The sequence below is a fragment of the Myxocyprinus asiaticus genome, chromosome 33 (assembly GCF_019703515.2).
Source record: "Myxocyprinus asiaticus isolate MX2 ecotype Aquarium Trade chromosome 33, UBuf_Myxa_2, whole genome shotgun sequence".
Classification (NCBI taxonomy): Eukaryota; Metazoa; Chordata; class Actinopteri; order Cypriniformes; family Catostomidae; genus Myxocyprinus; species Myxocyprinus asiaticus.
In genome coordinates, this window is record NC_059376.1 from 29696560 (window position 1) to 29718457 (window position 21898).

A 21898-nucleotide genomic window follows, 5' to 3' on the forward strand; every position below is an offset into this window, starting at 1 on the left:
AAAAAGCATGTACTCATCTTTCAGGGTGTTTTATAATACTTAATATCAATCGTATGCAACTCAAGTTAAAAACAGAAATTTCTTTTATGGAAATGTTTTCACCCTCAATCAAAAACCCACTCACAAATTATTTCAGAGGCAGCTGTTTCACAATGGCTGTTTTTTTCTTCTTCTTTACACCCTGATTCAATGGCATTGTTTCTGGCTTAAGGCTTGGATAACATATGTTCATAATAGACACTCTTTTGTAACCAAAAACAAATACACATAAAATCATGACTCGAACTGTACACATAAAAGTAAACATAACATCTGAACTTAAAATTAAATGTCAACGCAGAGGAAAATCAAAAATGTCCAAAGTTTTGTGTATGTGATGGCAGTAGATTTTTTTTTTAGTGGCGCTCTGTCTTTTTTGACCAGTCTACTGCATGCGAACAGTGACATGAATATGATATAAAGATGAAATATTTTTTAGTAGCCCAATTATCGTATTCTGGTGAACAGGTTTAAAACTGACACAGATTCCTGAAAGACAAAAAATAAAGAAAAATAAAATAACATGTTAAAGACATGAATGCAATGGAAAACTTTTCTTCTCTGTCATCAAGGCATAACCTTTTTACTTATTACAGGGTATCTGCAGGTTCAAAGGAATGAAATTTAAGACTATTTAAAACCATGCTTTCGCAATGAAACAAATGGTTTTAAAACACATTAAATAATTAATTAGCAGGTCAATACAAAACCACTGAGGCTCCTTGGATGTCTCAGGAAATGTTTATTATATTGTGCATTTGTGTTTTCTTATATATTAATATTAACTCTAAATGTCTTATGAATTAATTCTGGATGCATTGCCTAATGTTAACATAGGACTTTTACTGTCTATATGTATATTTAGAAATTAACACTAATTTGATTAACTAATGTTTACTTTATACTAATGTTTAGAACTCATTTAACAAGAGCCACTTGTTAAACTAACATTTCCCCATTGTTTGGTATTTGATGACTGCACCTTATAATCCATCTCAGCGCATCCCGTAAAGCTCTAACAGCTCGGCTGCTGTTTTAAGCGTCTCTTTTCAAGCCCCCAAATTTAAGACCTCCGCAAAGATATTTAAGACTTTTTATGGTCTTAAATATTAAAAAGTTAAATAATACTTTTTTTTAGGGCTTAAGGACCCGCAGATACCACGTAATAAAAAAAATGGGGATATTGGGTGAATTTACCTTTGTTGATCTTGTTTTACTAAATACATTCCAAAAGCGCAGAGTTTCATCACCTGCCCCTGTCACTATCGCCTCCCCATCTGGAGACATCGCCTTAAAGATAGAAGGATCGTATCAGTAAACAGTCTCAAGTATTTAAAGTGTGTCAATACAAAATTAAAATAAAATACCATAGGGAAGAGTTACTCACCAGGTAGAGCACCCTGTAAGAGTGGCCGGTTAATTTGGCTACTTGAGTGAGCGAGGGGTATTTCCACACAAGGATCTGATTCTGAGAGTAACCATGTGTGCTCACCTGGAGAAGAAAAACATTGGATTTTACAAGAAAGAGTTTTACAATCAAGCATTATAGAGTAGAATACAATCATTTAAACAAGCCAAAATAAAAATACAAACTAATTTGCAGAATTTAAAATACTCCTGGGCCTGTATACGATTCACAAATAAACCTTAAGGCTAGAAATAGCTCCTAACTCTTAAAAATGATGGGCATGTCACTCCTAATTTTAGTCTAAAAGTAATTCATGAAGTATAATAAAACTAAAAGTAGCTCCTAAACCCACAACACGTTAGAAGTCATCCTGAGAACTTCTAAATTTCTAAAGTGAATCACAGAAGGTTCATAGCATAAATGTTATCAATCCATGCATTATATGGACTTACTTCCCAATGTCTGTTTAAAGGAATATTTCGGGTTCAATACAAGTTAAGCTCAATCGACAGCAATTGTGGCATAATATTAATTACAACACAAATTTGTTTTGACTTGCCTCATTTTCTTTAAATAAAGCAAAAATCTGGATTACAGTGAGGCACTTACAATGGAAGTGAATGGGGGCCAATTTTTGTACCTTAAAATACACCTTAAACCCTCCATATTGGAGGGTTTAAGGTGTATTTTAAGGTACAAAAATTGGCCCCCATTCACTTCCATTGTGAATCGGGGCCAAAAAAAAAAAAAGCAAAAATCGAGGTGACAGTGAGGCACTTACAATGGGAGTGCCTCACTGTCACCTCGATTTTTGCTTTTTTTTTTTTGTTTTAAAGAAAAGGAGGGACGAGTCAAAACAGATTTATGTGGTAATCAACATTATGCCACAAATACTGTCATTTGATCTTAACTTGTATTGAAACCGGAATATTCCTTTAATGAATTTGCTGACATATAGCAGTTCCCTGTCTACCAATCACTTTGGCCGTTTTAAAAGGATAGTTCAACCAAAAATGAAAATTCAATCATCATTTACTCAACCTCAAGCCATCCCAGATTTGTTTGGCTTTCTTTCTTCTGCAGAGCACACTATTATTTTTAGAATAATAATTTCAGCTCTGTAGGTCCTCACAATTCAAGTGAATGGGTGCAAAACTTTTGACGCTCCAAAAAGTACATGAAGAAATCTCAAAAGTAATCCATATGACTCCAGTGTTTTAACCCATATTTTCAGAAGTAATATGATAGGTGTGGGTGAGAAAAATATTACATATTTAAGTAATTTTTTTGCTTTAAATTCTTCTCCCTGTCCAGTATGGGGTGGTATGAATGAATAATGTGAATCACCAAAACCACAAGAATGTGAAAGTGATCTGTCTCTCATCCACACCTATCATAATGCTTATATGATATAGATTTATAGAGATTTAACCACTGGAGTCGTATGGATTACTTTTATGCTCCCCCCCTACTGGGCAGGGAGAAAACTTTCAAGCAAAAAATTACATAAAGGTGGAGTCATTTTAATCCAATACTCTTTTTGTCAAATAAAAATATTTGTGGATACAAGCCCTGGTCTACTTTTATATAATTGAGCTGATAGATCAAACCAACCATTATATTTACCAGGGACTAAAACCAAAATGGTTTTCATTTCGCTTCGTTTTGAGCAAAAAATATTTTTCGTTGTGGTTCAAAAGTTCCACAGCCTCCTTTCCAAATGGTTACCGGTTAGAACAAAATAAAAGAACGGTTAATAATGTTCTTTTTAAAATTACATTACTCTGCGCTAAGAGGTAGGTGAAATACCAATTGCAGCATTGCCAGATCTCACAAGAGAAGCAAACAATCTTGTCTGGAAAAACAAGCTCAAAATAAGCCACTTGCCTCAAAATAAATAAACAAATTTGAGATTTATCACAATAGAAATGGTAACAAGCATACAGTATTAACAGTTAAGTTAAATTTTAAAGATATGCATTAATGCATCATATCTAACAATAATTCAGTGAAGACTAATTAAACTTAAAACAACTGAGGAAAGTACTTTTTACCTCTAATAATATTTTCCTTGTATCTGGATTAGCCATGTATGTACTGTATATTGTATGAAGTATTTATACATGGTTGTTAAAAGGTCATCATTCAGAGAATGCGACATCCACAACAGACAATTAGGGAAAGAAATGTGTGATGCAGCAGTTTCCTTCAGGTTCAAAGCACATTTTTAATTTTTTCGGGCAACATGAAGTGGTGTAGTTCCAAAAATATACTGTGATAAACGCTTTGGCCTTTAGTTTCATGAAAACAATTATCGGAACAAAATTAACTGGTTATAACTGGTTTCCAGCATTTAAAAATAATGTTTTCACTCCGGAACAATAGAAAATGACTTTGTTCTGCTTTTCGGTTACGTTCTGCTAAAAATTTTGTTCATTTTTGGTTTTTGTTCCTTGAACCGTTTTTTGTCCCTGATATTTAGCAATCAAAAACATCAACAATGAGAAGTACACTGGTCAATTTATAAGAATATACATACCAATTCATTGGTGTGTTTGGACCAGGCCAGATTGCAGACCTGTGACCCTGTGTCGATACACTGCAGTGGCTGTGCTGTGAGAGTGTTCCAGAAGCGGATGCAGCGGTCTGCCGTCCCCCCTCCGGAGGCCAGCAGCCCATGCTGGTGAGGAGACCAGGCGATGGCCTTCACTGCAGCCAGGTGCTCTGTGTACTGCTGCATCGGTAACACGCTGGAATGGTTCCAAACTAACAGCTGCAGGGATAATCAGAATGCTTTTAGTGCAATTATCACATTATTTTTTTGCATTACCATTTTCAGAGTACAGCAGACAGATGACAGGAAATGATGGGGAGGGCATGATCAGGAAATGTCACGTGTTTGTGGCTATGTTTGGAACAGCATACTACTTTTACTGTGCAGAGTATGCAAATTTTCTTTTGCACAAAATACCCAAAACACCTACTACATCTGATAAAATACGCAGAATGTAAAAGAGCTTACTGCATGGAATGATGTATCCCACAATGGAACATGCTTGATTTAAACTGGAAACAATCCCAATATTTCAATATATCAATCTTCACATTCAGAATGTGAAAGTGGAGATTTATAGTAATAAAAGTACTTAAATCAGTTTTATGCTGCCTTTATGTGATTTTTGGAGCTTCAAATTTCTGGCACCCATTCACTTGCATTGTAAGAACTTACAGAGCTGAAATGTTCTTTGAAAATATTTTGTTTGTGTTCAGCAGAAGACAAAATCATTCACATACGGGATGACATGAGGGTGAGCAAATGATGAGATAATTTTCATTTTGGGGTATAAGCATTCTCTCAGAACAAGCAATCACCTTGTTGTCATTTCCTCCAGAGGCCAGCAGCTGATGGTCAGTGCTCCACTTGAGTCCACAGACCTCTTGTCTATGGCCCAGCAGCCTGCGCTCTGACTGCAGAGGTGGTGTCCTTATGTCTCTCTGAAGGATCATTCGGTCACGGCTGCCTGATGACAGCTGATCTGCATTCCAGGCCAATGCACCTGAGGGCACATTTCTGAGTTTTCATAACTGGCTTAATTTGAACATGTATTACAAAAGACAGGAGGTGTTACTGGAATGATTAAAAACAGTCCTAAACGATAAATCAGGCCAACAAGAAGCTTTAGAGTGTGTGGCATCACTTATATTCATGACAAGATGTGAGGAGTGCCAAAGGAAAACAAAGAACATTCCAGTAAATGACACCTGGATTTATAAAAAATAAATTAAAAAATAATAATAATTCTTACCGACTCTCGCTGTGTGTCCCTCCAAAGCGAACAATTTTTTGCCAGCGGTAGCGTCCCAAATTTGTACAAAGCCTTTGTGTGTACCCACAGCAACAAGATTACCCTATAACAGAGTGAGAACTACTTTTAGATAGCCAAACCTATACTAAAGCACCCGAGTATGGCAAGTAATTCTGGTTTTACTCACTCTCTCAGACCACCCCACTGATGTGACTGAATCTCCCTCTACTGATAAATCACATAGTCGTGTTACCTGCAGACAAAGCAAAGAGACATTTAATAAACTTATAGGAATAATTCACCCAAAAATTAAAATTCTCTCATCATTTACTCACCCTTATGCCATCCCAGATGTATATTCATGTAAATGTACATTCTTTCTTCAGCAGAACACAAATGAAGATTTTTAGAAGAATTTCTCTGCTCTTTTGGTCCATACATTGCCAGTGAATGGATGCCAAAATTTTGAAGCTCCAAAAAATCACATAAGTCAGCATAAAAGTAATCCATGTGACTCCAGTGGTTAAATCAATGTCTTAAGAAGCGATATGACAGGTGTGGGTGAGAAACAGATCAACATTTAAGTCCATTTTTACTATAAATTATCCTACCTGCTCAGTCAATCTCCACTTTAACGTTCACTTTCACATTCTTCTTCTTGTGTTTTTGGTGATTCAGATTCTTCATGCATATCACCCCCTACTGGGAAGGGAGAAGGCTTTCTAGCAAAAAATGGACTTAAATATTGATCTGTTTCTCACCCACACCTACCATATCACTTCTGAAGATGGATTTAACCACTGAAGTTGTGTGGATTACTTTTATGATGCCTCTGTGTTTTTTTGAGCATCAACATTTTGGCACCCATTTACTTGCATTGAATGGACCAACAGAGCAGAAATATTCTTCTAAAAATCTTAATTTGTGTTCTGCAGTAGAAAAAGTCATACACATCTAGGATAGCAAGAGGGTGAGTAAATGATGAGAGAATTTTCATTTTTGGGTGAACTATTCCTTTAAGTTTCTTTAGGCTGGAGTACGTTTGCTCCTATTTTGCAATTGTGGAACTTTCTATGCCTTTAACAACCTTTGATTACTTGGAGGCTTGGATATGACAACATACTCTTTCTTATGGTATAAATGTAGGATAAGTCCAAGTGTTCACTAGAATTATCCTATAATTAGATATACAGTACTTTAACAGACATATATCAAAACCATACTTACTTGACTGGTGCAGGCACTCCAAAGGTAAACGCAAGTCCCCAGCCCTACACTGAGAACGTTTAAGGAGGACCAGTCCACTAAGTTGAGGTAGAAGTCATCTTGTAGCTCGGGTGCATCTAGCACCTTAAATGGAATCTTGGAAATTTTGCGTGTGGGTTTCCTAGGCGACCGCAGCAACTTTTGACTGTTAACCAAAACCATGCATGCAATTAAAACAATATATTCTGATTTTTGATCTATTATAAGGTATTTTGCAAGAGATGATATTTAACATACCTTTTGCTGCTAACAGGGGAAAGGGAGTATGGAGAAACACTGTTATCATCAGGCGTGGATCTCTTGGCACTGAGAGAATACTGAGCACAGAAACACAAGCCCAAAGTTGCCGTTAAAAACACAGATCTACATACTCCAAGTGCATATTATGAAGAGATCAGAGAATAAAAGACACTCACACTAAAGAGGCTCCTCCTCTCTGGTGTGGAGGGCTGTAGTCTCCTATCTTCTGTTTGAGGATCCAAAACCTTCTCAATCCCAGCTCCAAGCAACTCGTTTTTCAGCAGTGCAGAATAAGCCAAGCCATCCGCTATAAGTCAACACGATAAAACAGAAAACTGACGCTGTTTTGCAGTACGACTTAAAAGTATTACAGCATCATAGACTGGATATGGATATGCAATCCACCAAGTAAGAAGTACTTTCAACTGTCTACAAAGAAAGTGTTATAGCACCTATAAATGGTCTTTGCAGGTTCTTAAACCGATTCAAGACTGTATTAGCAAACTCATTAAAATCGCCATTGGTGGATTTGAAAATGAAGCAAGCAGAATTTAAGGAAAGAAAATCGTGAGTGATTGTGCATTTTATCTGTCCTATTCTTTTTCAATTAACAAGTTTTTATTGATTCATGCAGCAAATCACACAGACAGAATAGAAAATACAACCTCAAACCACATGAAATCAAAACTTTTTTTTTCTTCCCCAAACAATAATCCCTCCACCCCACCCAACACAAACAAGCATTCTAGTGATCAGAAGTCAACTGACAAAGACACACAAATAGACAATAAAACAGGAAATATTTAGACATAGAAGAAAAATAAATAAATAAATAATAATAATAATAATCTAATCCCTCTCCACTTCCCCTCCACGAGAACCCTCCAAAAAGGCCAGATAACCGCCCCACTTTCTAATGAAAATATCCATGTTATCCAGCCTTCTGTACACCATCTCCTCAAACGCCGCCACCCTACCCAGCTCAACGCACCACTCACGAAACGAGGGCGCATCAGACAACTTCCATGCCCTGAGAATTAACCGCCTGCCAATCATCACGCCTGTCAGGACCCAACTCTCCACGTATTTATCACCCACATGCAGGACCTCTGTACTTTTAACCAAAACTCTTGTATCCTAACACATCCCCAAAAAACATGGGATGTGTCCCCATCTTCCGATTGGCATCTCCAGCAGGTGGGTGTGTCTTTAAGACCAAGCCTATACATTCTAGAAGGGGTCCAATAAAATCGATGCAAAATCTTAAATTGCATAAGGCACACCCTTGTATCTCTAGATGCAGACTTGATGTTTTTTAAAATCCCAGCCCACACCCCATCCTCCAACACCAAATTAAAATCTTTCTCCCATAATCTCTTAATAGAGGTTAAAGCTCCATCCCCCAAACTCTGAATTAGCAAAGTGTAATACACTGATGCCTCATGTCCTTTACCAAAAGCAGCAAGCACCTCTCCCAATGTATCTGCCGCTTTAGGGGGGTGTACGCTACTCCCAAAAATAGTACAGAGCAGATGGTGCAACTGTAAATACCTAAAAAACTGAGATTTGGGAATCCCAAAATGTTGAGTCAAATTATCAAAGGATCTCAACACTCCATTCTCATATAGATCACCGAGTGCAGCAACCCCCCTGACAATCCACTATGACCAGCAGAAGGGGGACTTATCAACACTTGATAAGCATCAAGAAACACTATCAACAATTTTGGGTTCAACCATATGCTCGAAGCAGCATTCAAATAAATGTCCGAATTAAACAATCTGGACACTTTTGTCCATACCGAGTTCAAATGCGAGATGACAGGGTGTAACTTATCTTCACCGGTTAGTTTGATAGACAGGCCCCGCAATGGCGAAATAGGGGCAAGAACTTCTTGTTCAGTACAAAACCAGGGAGGTGCCCTTTCAGGTGGGAGCGACCAATGAGCCAAATGTCTGAGACCGAAAGCATAATAATAAAAAAAATCTTGGGTAGGTCTAGTTCACCTTTGTCAATCGGACTATGTAATTTGTTGAAGTGCAATCTGGGACACTTACCATTCCAAATGAAGGACTTCACTATACTTTCAAAGTGCTTAAAATAAGAGAGAGGGACATCTATAGGGAGTGACTGTAGCAGGTAGTTGAATTTTGGAATACAATTCATTTTAATTACATTGACCTTCCCAATCATCGATAAATGTAGTGAAGCCCACCTGTCCACATTGCTCAAAAATCTTTTTATTAGAGGGTCAAAATTAACTCTAAGTCAGACAAATTTGGTGGAAATAAAATACTCAAATATTTAATGCCCTGTTTGGGCCACTGGAAGGCGCCTGGCTAGAAGGCCGTTACTGGACAGTATGCTGTCAAAGCCAAAGCTTCGGATTTAGACCAATTGACTTTATATCCTGAGAATTTGGAAAAGGAATTAATAATTCTGTGGAGGCAAGGCATAGATCTAGAAGGGTCGGAGACAAATAATAAAATATCATCTGCATAAAGCAAAAGCCTATGCGCCACACCTCGGGCAATCACCCCTGGAAAATCATCCTCCTTTCTTATCGTGGCTGCTAATGGTTCCAGGGCAAGACAGAACAATAATGGGGAAAGTGGACAACCCTGCCGGGTGCCCCTATTCAGAGTAAAATAATCTGAAATTAATCAGTTTGTTTGTACCGCTGCTACAGGGTGTCTATAAAGTAACTTAATCTAACCAATAAATGTCATCTCTCCTTTTCTTTAAAAAAAAAAATGCAAAAATGGAGGTTACAGTGATGCACTTACAATGGAAGTGAATGGAGCCAATTTTTGGAGGGTTTTAAGGCAGAAATGTGACACTTATAATTTTTATAAAAACACTTACATTAATTCTTCTGTTAAAACTTGTGTATTATTTGAGCTTTAAGGTTGTTTAAATTGTTGTTTTTGCAGGATTACAGGGTTTACGGCATTACGTTGTCATGGCAACTAAATTGTATAATTGGATTGAACTTTACAGAGAAAAGGTTAGTAAGTGGTTTTATCACACTACAATCATTTTACCTCACATACTGTTTAAATCTTGTGGCTATACTTTTGAAATAGTGGGTATTTTAATGTTTACACATTGGCCCCATTCACTTCCATTATCAGCACCTTACTGTTACCCAAATTACTGTATTTTTTAAAGAAAAGGAGGGACAAGTCAAGTAATTAAATTATGTGGTAATCAACATTATGCCACAAACTGAACCCGGAATTTCTCTTTAAGCAGCATGATTAACAAAAATAAAAAGCATACCTCTGTGTCTCACACTCTTTGGAGTTTCCCCCAGTTTATTAATGGATGTAGTTAAAGCGGTACACAATACAATTATGGACAGAGCTCATCCCGACACTCACCTTTGCCAGTATCTGATGTTGCATCTTTGGGTTTTTTATTCTGGCTTGGGGACTTTTCATTTTCCTGTAATATTGGAAAAAAATTCATACTAAACAGAATTGAATTTATTTGTATTCACACCAAAATACATTTAAAATATTTCACCCACATTGATTCTGTGGAAGTTGATGCTCCAGTTAGCTCCAGCTCGAGACGGTATGAATCTGTCACCATGCTTGCTTGGTGATGACAGGGGTGACTCAGGGGTGGGGGTCAGGTGACAGATCACATCTTTCGCTTTCTTTATGTGGCAATCCCGACAGTAGAATAAAACAAGGAATAACATAAAATTAATAATGGGAAGAGGATACATTTAAAATTGTATAAAACTAATTATTACGAAAAGGATTTTAATACAAAATATAGTATTATTCACCACTGGCATGCTATATTGTGTTTCGTTTACGGCTGAAACATTTGGGAAGATGACAAACTTACCATAGGGCTGGTGTTGTCATTCTGGACATTGATTTGCCGCAGTAACCGGCGCTCATAGTCCTGATCCATGGATGTGATTCAGAAGTCTGAGAGTGTGGAGATCCAGGGGCACAATGTCTAACTACATGCATTAAAAAAATTACATAAAAGCAAAGTTTAACAAATGAAATGAGACAAACTCATTTTTATAAGGTCACTAGTGTAACCATAAGGAACGACCAGAGCTGCAAGACTACACTACAAGTTGCATTCATTTGTTTGCTGTTTAACGAGGCAGAAAGCTGTTCAGAGACTCGTCAGCAAATGCCATCTGTTCAATACCCCATAAACAGGTGTCAAACAGCAGCTGCTCCAATTGACCAGCTCCCAAACAACTGTCATATAGTGACGCGAATTTGACTAGTTCGGCTGCAATTCACAGTTAATTCAAAGGCATATAGTCTTGAAATGCATTCGCTTGGTCATCAAAAGCAAACAATGACAACAAATCAAAGGGTGCAAATTTGACCCGTGCAGTTTAAAGGCGGCAAATGCTTCTTTACTAAAAGACAGCACACACACACACACACACACACACACACACACACACACAAAACAGCACACATTAAATTTAACTCCATTTAAAGGTCTTGAACTCTCGAGCCTGACTGCTGAGTGTCTACAATCATTTGCCAAGATAAACAGCAGTGTGATTAAATGCAGAATGATCTGTCTTTCTGTATCTCTTCGTCATATAAAACAATAACCATATAAATGCGGACAAATATAATACAACAGTATAAGCTGTAATAAAGCACACATCAAAATAATCAGTTTATTGTATCTGTGCTGACTGACAATAGATCACTGAGTAGCTAGTTAGGCTAATTTGATCTCACAAGGCATCGGACCTACCTTGATCGCGTTATTCGGTGACTTTATACTCTGATCAGCTCAACATATGCCGAAACAAAGCCTTCAAGTCGAGATCCTAAAAAACTTATGCGGAAATATTTGAAAATGGATATAAGATATGCCGTCCCGATATCATTAGCAAGCCGAGGCTGTTGTTATCGCTGGCACCGCAACGAATCATGGGACGTAGTTAAGTGATGACGTCACGACATTTGAAACAAAACAAAAAGTCACGTTGCCATGACCTATCAACTAAACCAAAGTCTTTTTAAACAGTCTCTGACTAAACATATAACGTTTTGTGGTTTTTCCCTTTTACTCTTTTATTATACTGTCCATGTTTCTATTGCCTTCTTATAAATGCGTGCTCTGATTATTATTTTGCAATAAAAAATAGACACGTTGCCATGTTTTAGAGCCATAATTAATTTAATACCTTCTGTACGAAGAAACACGTCTATGATTATGTATTTGATTAGAAACGCATGCATTTCATTTTGGGGAGTCTGTGCATAAATTTTGTTTATTTTATAAAAAGTATCATTATAGCGTGCAGGTGTAAAATCTTCTTGAATGAGAACGAAAAAATAAATAGAGAGAGAGAGAGAGAGAGAAAGAGAGCAAGAGAGAGAGAGAGGTGGGGTAAATCAAAGTACTAGATTAGAATAAACCCTAAAATAAAAGATATCTATTACTACTAAACTTATCGTCTTCGACTATCACACATTTATTTTGTGATTGTCCTAAAGTACAAGTAAATTAAAAATGTATATTAAAATCATCTTATCAAATTATTGTATAAAATCATCATAATATTTTATCAGAGATTTAAGAAACATGCTAAGTTGAAATACTGGCTTCTCTGAAAACAACGCTACAGCCAGTATATTCTACTTTGAAATGTCTGTTCCGGGCCGGAATTTCTGTTTGTGTTTTGGCCTGTGTGATCCCGCCCACTGCCCATTTCCCAATAGTATTTCGACACCCCGGGTTGCCAGATTTGAAACAAGTTAGAGGGCAAACACAGCACGCTGCAGCCATGGAAGCCACCAAGACATCTAGCTAACATTGACAGAGTTATAAAAAAACACATGAGCTGGTTTATAATTTGCAAACAATAAAAACATTGCAAACGTATACATTAGCTGATCAGCTTACAGTATAAAGCTCGTCTCTGTCAATTTGCTCGTTCCTGTTGCAACCTGGCAACCCGCGTGAGCTTCGAGTCTGGGGAGGGTCTCTCCAATATTTTGAATTTGGACTGCAGTACCCATTTTAAACGCTTGATGTCCATGTTACATAATGCTCCTTTAACTAAAACTATTAATTGCAAAGAAATAGATGTTATGTTAAAATGTATTTCAATTGATAATGTTAAACGTTTTATATATTTTTTATTATTATTATAATGTCTCAACATTATGTACATAAAGTTAAATGCCTTTATTTGAACAATATAAGTTAAACTCAATCGGCAACACTTAGGACATTATGTTGATTACCACAAAAAATTGTTTCAACTTGTCCCCCCTTTTCTTAAAAAAAAAAAAAAAAAAAAAAAAAACAACAAAAAAAGCAAAAATCTGGGTTATAGCGCAGTCACATAAATCTTCGCAGGGTGAAATTCCGCGGGCGAAATACAGCCATCTCAATGGTAATCCACGCGATTGTGAATTTTGCGCAATGGATTTCCGTTGGCAAAGAATTTCCTCACGCTGATTCGCCTTGAGTTCAACTTTGGTGAACTTTGACAGGCAAAATTGCAGCGTTGACGAATAGGAAGTTTCTTGGTTACGCGGTAACCTCTGTGTGGGGCCCACCGTGGGCGGTATACGGTGAACAAGGATATCGTTTTAGAAGTGAGTCTCTTTTTAAGACTCACTGACTGTAAAGTGCAGCATTAAAAAAAGGCTGCTCGACAGTTATATTTTTGCTGGATTCACACGTGCTCAGCGTCCGCCCATGCCATCTTCGCCCGTGGAATTTCAGTGTGAGAAGTGAGACACTTACAATAGAAGTGAATGGGGCCAGTCCATAAACATGAAAATACTCACCGTTTCAAAAGTATAGCCAAAAGACATAAACAATATATGTGTTAACATGATTTTAGTGTTATATTCAGTTTCACAACTTCATTGCCATGACGACAAACCGCTGTAAACCCGCAAAAATTATGATTTAAACAACTTTACTGCTCAAATAATACACTAGTTTTAACAGAAGAATTATTTGTTTATTTTGAAACAATGTACAATTGTTATGAACAATTTTTTTTTATATAAACAATTGTTATATGTACTCTTGATTGAACAATTCTTCAGTAATAAAAACAGATATATGCTAAGGGGCTCCCAAGATACTTTTATTTTGACATTTGCGCAGGTCACCGGATGTGGATGAGCTCGTGTTGGGAACATTTGTTGTGCTTCCTTTTACTCCATCTGATGATGATAAACGAATGTCATCTAATCGAGAAATATTCTCTTAAATTAATTCCGTGTGCAAACACGGCTCGGCATTTATCTGTACACATTACACAAAAATGCCGCGTTCATACTTGAAAATGGACGAGGCGAGAGATGCTGCAGAGATGAAATACTTGCTTGCTTCAAAAATTAGGCGACGGAAAGAAGAAATCCAAAACTACTTATCAGAAAGACGAACTGAAATTAACAAACGGATCAGATATCGAAGGCATCTTTTTCAGAATTACCTGAGGACGAGAACGGTAAACTGCCCATGCATTAAAATGAGCCTTTTATGTGCAGTAAACTATTTTTACAAAGCATTTTCAAGACCTTATACCAAACAAACGTCAGTTTTATTATCGAAGTACCCAACGTGATATGCAAACAGTAATGTGAATAGTATATATTCACAAAAATAGTGTAGAATGCTTATTAAATTGATGCAAGCCTGACAGCCAATTGCTCATTCCTCTTCTCTGGCCATTGCATTCTAGTCGCCTTCACCAGATGAAGAAGATCTGCAAAATCATGTCCCAATCCCTGCAGACCCAGACTGGTGGGAGAGAGTTGTGATGGCGGAGTTTGGACCAGAAGACTGGCTCGACAAGTTCCATGTCACAAGAGACATCTTCTTTCTTTTGAGCAGCAAACTCAAGCCCCAGCTCGAACAAGCGTATATACAACAAAGCGGACAGACCATTACATTAGAGAGGTGTATTGCCATGGCTTTAATGCGTTTGTCCACCAGCACAGAATACTGCTTCATAAGTGAACTCTTCGGTGTGCCCATCTCCGCCGTATGTCAATGTGTGCGGGAGGTGTGTGAAGCCATAATTTTGTTACTGAAACCCCTTTACATGCAGTTGCCTGCTCATCATGAACTAGAAGAACATGCCGAGCAGTTTCAAACTCAGTGGGGTTTTCCTCACTGTATTGGTGTCATCGACTCCCTTCACATTCCTATTCAAACACCCTCCACGGACACTCAGGATTGCTGGAACCCAAGAGGATGGCCCTCTGTGGTCCTCCAGTGTTTGGTGAATGCACAAGGGACTTTCTGGGATGTTTGTTCTGGTTTTACAGGCAGCACAGATGACATGACCATCTTGCAGAGCTCAGAACTGTGGACCATGGCAGAACAAGGAGGCCTCTGCCCTCAGCCACCCAAAGAACTTCTGGGTCAGCCATTGGGATTTCTGCTACTAGGGGATGCTTCGTATTCACAGCAAACCTGGCTACTGAAGTGCTACCCTCCGGCCCCAAGCCTTACCCCACAACAGCAAACATTTAACATCAAGCTAAATCACTGCCATAAAGTCATTGAGCATGCCTTCCAGCGCCTTAAAGCTCGCTGGCAGTGTCTACACAATAGAAATGACAGTAACTTGGACTTGGTATCCAAGATGGCTGTAGCCTGCTGTATTTTGCACAATATCTGTAATGTGCATAACATCCCATTTAAAGAGGAATGGATAGAAGCATTGAGTCAGAATGAGTGTCCACAGCCCACAGATGTGTCTACAGTCTACATAGATGATCCAAACGCAGAGGCTGCTCGCTCTCTGCTCTGTAACTATTTTGAGCAGGAACAGCAGAGCAATCCATCCAACTGGTCTCCAACTTCCAGCCCAGTTCTGCCTATTGTACAAGAGCCCCCTCAAGTGGACAGTACAGGAACAGTATAGCTTGTACTTTTCTCTCATTGATGGTTTATATGGACATTATTCAGAGTTAGGACTTTGTCTTTAAATTATTGTTCCAAGTTCAATGGAAGTTAAGCTTAATTTGTGGCATAATGTTGATAAAAAAATAAATAACAAAAAAGATTTTACTCATCCCTTGTTGGGTTTTTTTTTTTTTTTTCTTGAAGCAAAAATCGCCCGTTACAGTATGGCACTTAAAATGGAAGTGAATGGGGCCAGTCTGTAAACAATACAATTCACACTGTTTCAAAAATATAGCCATTATATTTGTTAACACTATTTTAGTGTCATTAAAATGTTAACTTATTTGTGTTAAGTAATATCCAATATAATAACTTTGTTGTCAATGCAACGTAACGGCGGTAAACTGGTTGTAATCTGGTAAATTGCGTAATGCCACTAAATTCCTGATTTTGTCACACATATATTGTTTGTGTGTTGTGGCTGTACTTTTGAAAAGTGTGTATTGGCCCCATTCACTTCCATTGTAAGTCAATTACTGTAACTGATTTTTGCCTGTTTTTAAATCATCAAGAGATGAGTCCAAATTATTATTATAATTTTGTTTTTGTTTTTTTGTGGTCATCAACATTATGCCACAAATGCTGTTGATTGAGCTCAACCTCTGTTGAATCTGGATCAGATTCTCTCATACAGTCCTCTTGTATGACTCGTGCACAGATTTATATATACTGGATCCATAAATGCCCCTTTCATAGTGATGCAGTAATATTTGTTTACTCTTGGTTTTGTGGAAACTAATAAACTGGTTGTGGTGGCAAAAAATGTTTTTTTTTAAGTTGCGATACTTAAAAAAAATAAAAAAAATAATATATATATATATATATATATATATATATATATATATATATATATATATATATATATATTCAATTATTATTATTTTTTCCCGAGAATTTATTATTTACAAACATAGCGGTGCTGTTTACGTATTTTGAAACGTAGTCACTCCAATCCAGTAGGTTGCGCTACTGTAACACGATCCTTCGGAAAACTCACTACTGGAATATGTGAATGAAAGTTCCTTCTCGAGTGGGCAGCAAGGGAAGGGGGATGGAGAGCAATGAATGAGTGATAAAACATCATCTCCGCCCTTAGTAAGTTCACTGTCTTGTTATAGTTTTGCTAGATATAAATAGTGAAACGACTGTAACGAATATTAAGGTACCTCAGTAAACGTTGTGTTTTCGTTAGTTTTATATTTTAAACCCATCAGTCTGTAGGTGTTGTGTTGAACTCTGTTTCCCCGTCGGGATCTGTTTCCCCCCGGCAGATCTGTATGGGGTGAACAGTATCTGACGGTAACATTCTCCGCTGTCAGAATGCGTTCCCCCTTGCACAAACCTAAGCCTAACCCTTCCCTGCCCTACCTACCCTTACCTTAACCCTAATTTACACTACCATAACCCCATACCCTATTGGGGCTAGGGGGAACAAATTCCGACGGGGAACACAATTCGATACAACATCTGCTACAAAGCATGCTAACACACATACTTGTGCAACAACATCCGTGAGTACCAAAGCCTAGTGAGCTGTCTAGATAGGTTTGCATATTTGGACATCATTGGTGTGTACCGATTGTTCGATGCCCAGAAATGCTACTCTCGGAAAGCAGTTCACTAGGTTTTGAAACACACGTCATCATTACGTAGTCATCACTAAGTTGGGCTGATGTTCTTTTAATTTTAAATGTAAGTGCTGTGTCTATGTTGCGGAAAAGGCTCTCTGGAATATCCTGTGGTTTAACCTGAGCATAAGAACTTCAAAACCTTCCTCATGGCAAATAAGGACATTGCAGCTGTGGGGACAATACTTGTCAACCCCAAGCAGGACTTATCGACACGTTTTCGAGCACTTTTTACCCTGCGTAATCTTGGTGGACCAGAGGCCATTCAGTGGATCAGTGAGGCTTTCATAGATGAATCTGCACTTCTGAAACATGAGCTGGCATACTGCCTCGGCCAAATGCAGGACGAGCGGGCCATTCCCATCCTAGAGACAGTGCTGAAAGACACTAATCAAGAGCCAATGGTCAGGCATGAAGCAGGTGGGACACAAATGTCATGGGCCTGCTTATTTATTTATTTTTATGAAGAAGAAAGCATATTCAGTGTTTACATTATATTTGTACCATCTCTAGGGGAAGCTTTGGGAGCCATTGGAAATCTGAAAGTCTTAGATTTACTGAAGAAGTATGCAGAAGATCCAGTTATTGAGGTGAAGTCATTCTTAAAATGTGCATGTGTCTTCACCATGAGCAGCTGTTGAAATGAACGGATATAGAGCTGTGCCATTGCCACCATATATTTTGCTCTGGCTACATGTTTGGCTTGATGCTAATTCTGTTGCTGTATAGGTGGCAGAGACGTGTCAACTGGCAGTCCGGAGGCTGGAGTGGCTGAAGAATGGTGGTGATAAGACAACGGAGAAAACAGATGAAAACCCCTACTGCTCTGTGGACCCTGCACCCCCAGCCCCTAGAAAAAGTGTCCCAGAACTGAGGACACAGCTTTTGGATGAAAGCCTGCCCCTGTTTGAGCGCTACAGAGCTATGTTTGCCCTGAGGAACCTTGGGACTGAGGAGGCTGTTCTTGCTCTGGGTGATGGTGAGAAAGATGCTTTTGTTTTAACTGAGGAAAACAATCCAAACATGTTGAAGATGAAATACTAGGTCACATCAAAAAAAGGATTGTCTTTTTGAATAGAGTGCAAAAGTGACCACCCACTTTTTCAATGGAGTTCATTTAAGAAATATGTTGATTTTACGCAGAAAAGCATAGGAAAATTGGAAAAAGACAAACTTGACTGTACACTTACTGTCTTTTCTAAAGGAATGAACTACAATCCCATGAAGCATTGCAAATTATGTTGTCGACCAAAACAACAGTACAGTATAAACTGATTGACTTGTAGTAATTGACTTTTAGTATAAAATCTATATATTTTCAGTTTTATTTGATAATATTAAAAAATTCTCGTATACTGTATACACAAATGTATAAATAATTTGAGTGTACAAAGACCAATTCTATAATATATTCTGCAATTCTTCATAGGCGTGGGCTGTCACTGCTGAACCCTTTGCTGCAGATTTTGTTTCTATTGTAAAAACAATTTTTGATTGAACCCCTCTTTTTTTTTTTTTTTTTTTTATATATTAAGATGAAAGCACCCTCGCTTCCAGAGAGGCATATGTCATCGTATAACAATATAAGAGCTCATGGTAGATCTGTGTTATAAGGTTAATACATTATTGCTAAATTGGAAATGAATGGAATTATTACTTCCTGAATCCCACTGTTGCGTTCTACAAGGATGGGAACGAAGGGACAGTGCTTATTCATCATGTATTCATTCATTTACTTTTTAGTTACCATTCATTACATTTAAAATGTAAGTTATTTGACAATGATCTTCCTCTCCCAGGTCTTCAGTGCAGCAGTGCCTTATTCCGTCACGAGATCGGTTATGTCTTGGGTCAGATCCAACATATGGCCAGTATCCCCCAGCTACAGGCTGCTCTGGAAAAGGAGGATGAGAATGCCATGGTCAGGCATGAGTGTGCCGAGGCACTGGGCTCCATCGGGAAGGAGGCATGCTTACAGATATTAGAGCGTTACAGCAAAGACCAGGAGCGGGTGGTGAAGGAGAGCTGTGAGGTGGCACTGGACATGCTGGAGTACGAGAACAGCTCACAGTTCCAGTATGCAGATGGACTGCTCAGACTGCAGAGCACTCAGTGAAACCTTTGACACGCATTTCCCAAAACATGTTGATGTTACGCGACCGGCTTGTGTCTGAAACTTGAGCGAAGACCGGGACTGTTATTTACTGTTCATTTCTGTACAACAAAGTGCTTTTTGAAATATTTAATACACACTGAAGAGGTGGTTCACCAAAAAACAAAAACTCTGTTATCATTTACTCTGCCACATTTTGTTTCAAATCCACATGACTTTCTTCTTGGAACACAAAAGGAGATGTTAGGCACAATGTTAGCCTTATTTTATCTCCTTTTATGTCCTACGGAAGAAAGGAATTCATACTGGGTTGGAACAACATTATGGTGAGTAAATGATGACAGAATTTTCATTTCTGGATGAACTATACCTTTAATCAATATTTTCAGATAAATCTGAACATTTCCTCCCTTGAATTTGAAAACCCAGTATGAATAAGATCTGCATATATTAAAAGTAGTACTTTGACCAAAAAAACAACTTGTTCTTGTTCTGTTGTATAAGCCCTTATGCTTTCACATCCTGCGTCATAAACATTTGAGTGACACATCACTAATTTAGTTTATTCTTTTCAATGATGTCTGTAACTACAGCTAAATCCTTCTCCCATGGACAGGGGTGATTAGGGCAGCAAAGATGGCCACAGTCAGAGCTTGGTGAGGAAGATAACAGTACTCAACATTATGACTAATTAATCCACACAGCAGTCTCTCATTCACTAAGACTTCTCACTCTAAATAAACACCCACAGAATTAAAACTGAATGCTTTAATCCTTAAGTGATCAAACCTGTGATGCATTTCTAACAACAACAACAACAAAAAAATATCATAAGTGATAAGAAATAAGAAGCATTGCACTCTGATTGCTTTTGTATCTAAGAAAATAACTTGTAATGCCTTGTCAGGACCATTTAAAATAAATGAGTGAATGCAAAGCGGTGATGAAAAACTCAAAAAAGGATGATCATAGCACAAAAAATCTAAATAACAAAATATTGATGTTGATAAAAAAAAAGTTACTATCTGTAATCAAAGTACAAACTCAAAAAACTAGAAACTTGAGAAAAAAAAAAAACTAACTAAAATATGGCCAGGGATTGCAAGTTTTGTTTTCCTAAGTAGACAAAAGTACATTGTTAATTTACTGATGATGTAAGAATGATAATGTGAGTGGAATGTTCTGTGCTCAGCAAAGGCTCTGAGGATTTTTAAGCCTCATTTGAGCCTGGGGGGAGGAGAGAAGACCACTTACAGCTGTGAGAGGCTGGACCAAACCACAGAAAAAGACTAAAAGTGATGGAAAGCAGAGAAAGGCTGTAGAGGGCAATCAGAGAAAAACGTGCAAATATGCTACACCCATTAATGATTGGCATTATTACAATGAATACTTCCATTACCATTGCATACTGGATCTTCATTCTGACAGAAGCTTTTCATAAAAAGGATAAAGATGAAGCCAAAAAAGACAACCATACTTAACCAATGCTTACTGTTTGTAGTTAAATATAGAAAAGGTTAGGGTAAAGTTTGTTTTGTGCAATAGTGCATAGTTTTTTCATTATTATTATTATTTACTCAGTTTTATAGAAAAACCTGAAAACATTTTGCTATTTGAATAACTGGACTTTGAGCATATTTTCCACTATTCCAACTTTCCAGCGATTGATTTACCTCCAGGTAACATTCCTAGTTTTTTGTCTCTTGTCAGGAGAATGTGGCATCTGTGCTGCCTGTGAACCTTGACTTGACTCTGCTAATTACAAATTTTATTTATTTTTTTTTGCAACATTGCAGGCCAGTGGGGGTGGTGTTGGGGGATGAGTAATATAGATCATATAATACATAAAGACGCATATACTGTGGAGGATCAGAACTGGAAATCTGTCTGGGTCACTGGCTCAAATATAAGCTCTTCCTCTGTCAGTCAGTCAGTGAACCAGTTTGTGGAGCACAAGCCTCTGGTTTAGAACCCCACTACAGCGGAAACTAAAGATGCATCCCATACTGATCGGTATAGTGACTGCCAACACGTCTCTAACCATTGTCTACTGGAACTTTCTTCTGTCTCAGACTTTCGGCAAGAAGATCGAGGATGCACCTAAACAAGAGGAAGTTCCTGTCTGAGTGAGTATCATTTATGTACCAAATGTCATTGGGTTTAATTGCCTTGCAGCACTGTGCCAAGAACTGTAGTGTATTATTGTATTACAAGCTTGCCACAGATGTTTTGCAGGTTTCTGTAAAAAAAAAAAAAGATTTATTTTTTTTTTCCAGTAAAAATATCGAAATATCCTTAAAACAAGATACATTTAAATTACAAAAAATACCCATTGCATAACATATTAGGACTTAAGTGAATATATCTTGAATTAAGATTATTTTTCTTACCCCATTGGCAGATAGTTTTTCTTGTTTTAAGCATAAACTCACTGATATTTTTTATGTAT

The 21898-nt window shown here is 37.7% G+C and overlaps 3 protein-coding genes across 4 annotated transcripts; 2 read left to right on the forward strand and 1 right to left on the reverse strand.

Annotated features, from left to right (window-relative positions):
• Positions 1 to 13: 13 nt before the first annotated feature.
• Positions 14 to 11707, reverse strand: LOC127424359 (fizzy-related protein homolog). Its single transcript, XM_051669449.1, has 14 exons — positions 11515 to 11707; positions 10621 to 10741; positions 10292 to 10423; positions 10143 to 10206; positions 6936 to 7066; positions 6757 to 6836; positions 6481 to 6664; positions 5441 to 5506; positions 5254 to 5356; positions 4820 to 5004; positions 3987 to 4220; positions 1427 to 1531; positions 1237 to 1329; positions 14 to 528 (listed from the first exon to the last, which is right to left on the reverse strand). Exons 2-14 carry the CDS (start codon positions 10687 to 10689, stop codon positions 487 to 489), a joined length of 1488 nt encoding a protein of 495 aa, XP_051525409.1. The 5' UTR covers positions 10690 to 10741; positions 11515 to 11707; the 3' UTR covers positions 14 to 486.
• A 2207-nt stretch (positions 11708 to 13914) lies between these two features.
• LOC127424205 (putative nuclease HARBI1) lies at positions 13915 to 16482 on the forward strand. Its single transcript, XM_051669184.1, has 2 exons — positions 13915 to 14242; positions 14477 to 16482. Exons 1-2 carry the CDS (start codon positions 14057 to 14059, stop codon positions 15665 to 15667), a joined length of 1377 nt encoding a protein of 458 aa, XP_051525144.1. The 5' UTR covers positions 13915 to 14056; the 3' UTR covers positions 15668 to 16482.
• Positions 16483 to 16675: 193 nt separating this feature from the next.
• On the forward strand, positions 16676 to 20181 carry dohh (deoxyhypusine hydroxylase/monooxygenase). Of its 2 annotated transcripts, none has more exons than XM_051669753.1 (5): positions 16676 to 16803; positions 17430 to 17756; positions 17850 to 17926; positions 18066 to 18315; positions 19136 to 20180. In XM_051669753.1, the coding sequence occupies exons 2-5, from the start codon at positions 17486 to 17488 to the stop codon at positions 19450 to 19452; spliced, it is 915 nt and encodes a 304-aa protein (XP_051525713.1). In that variant the 5' UTR covers positions 16676 to 16803; positions 17430 to 17485; the 3' UTR covers positions 19453 to 20180. The 2 variants fall into 2 exon arrangements, with proteins under 2 accessions (XP_051525713.1, XP_051525715.1); XM_051669755.1 differs by having other exon boundaries at positions 16710 to 16803; positions 17406 to 17756; positions 19136 to 20181.
• Positions 20182 to 21898: the final 1717 nt, after the last annotated feature.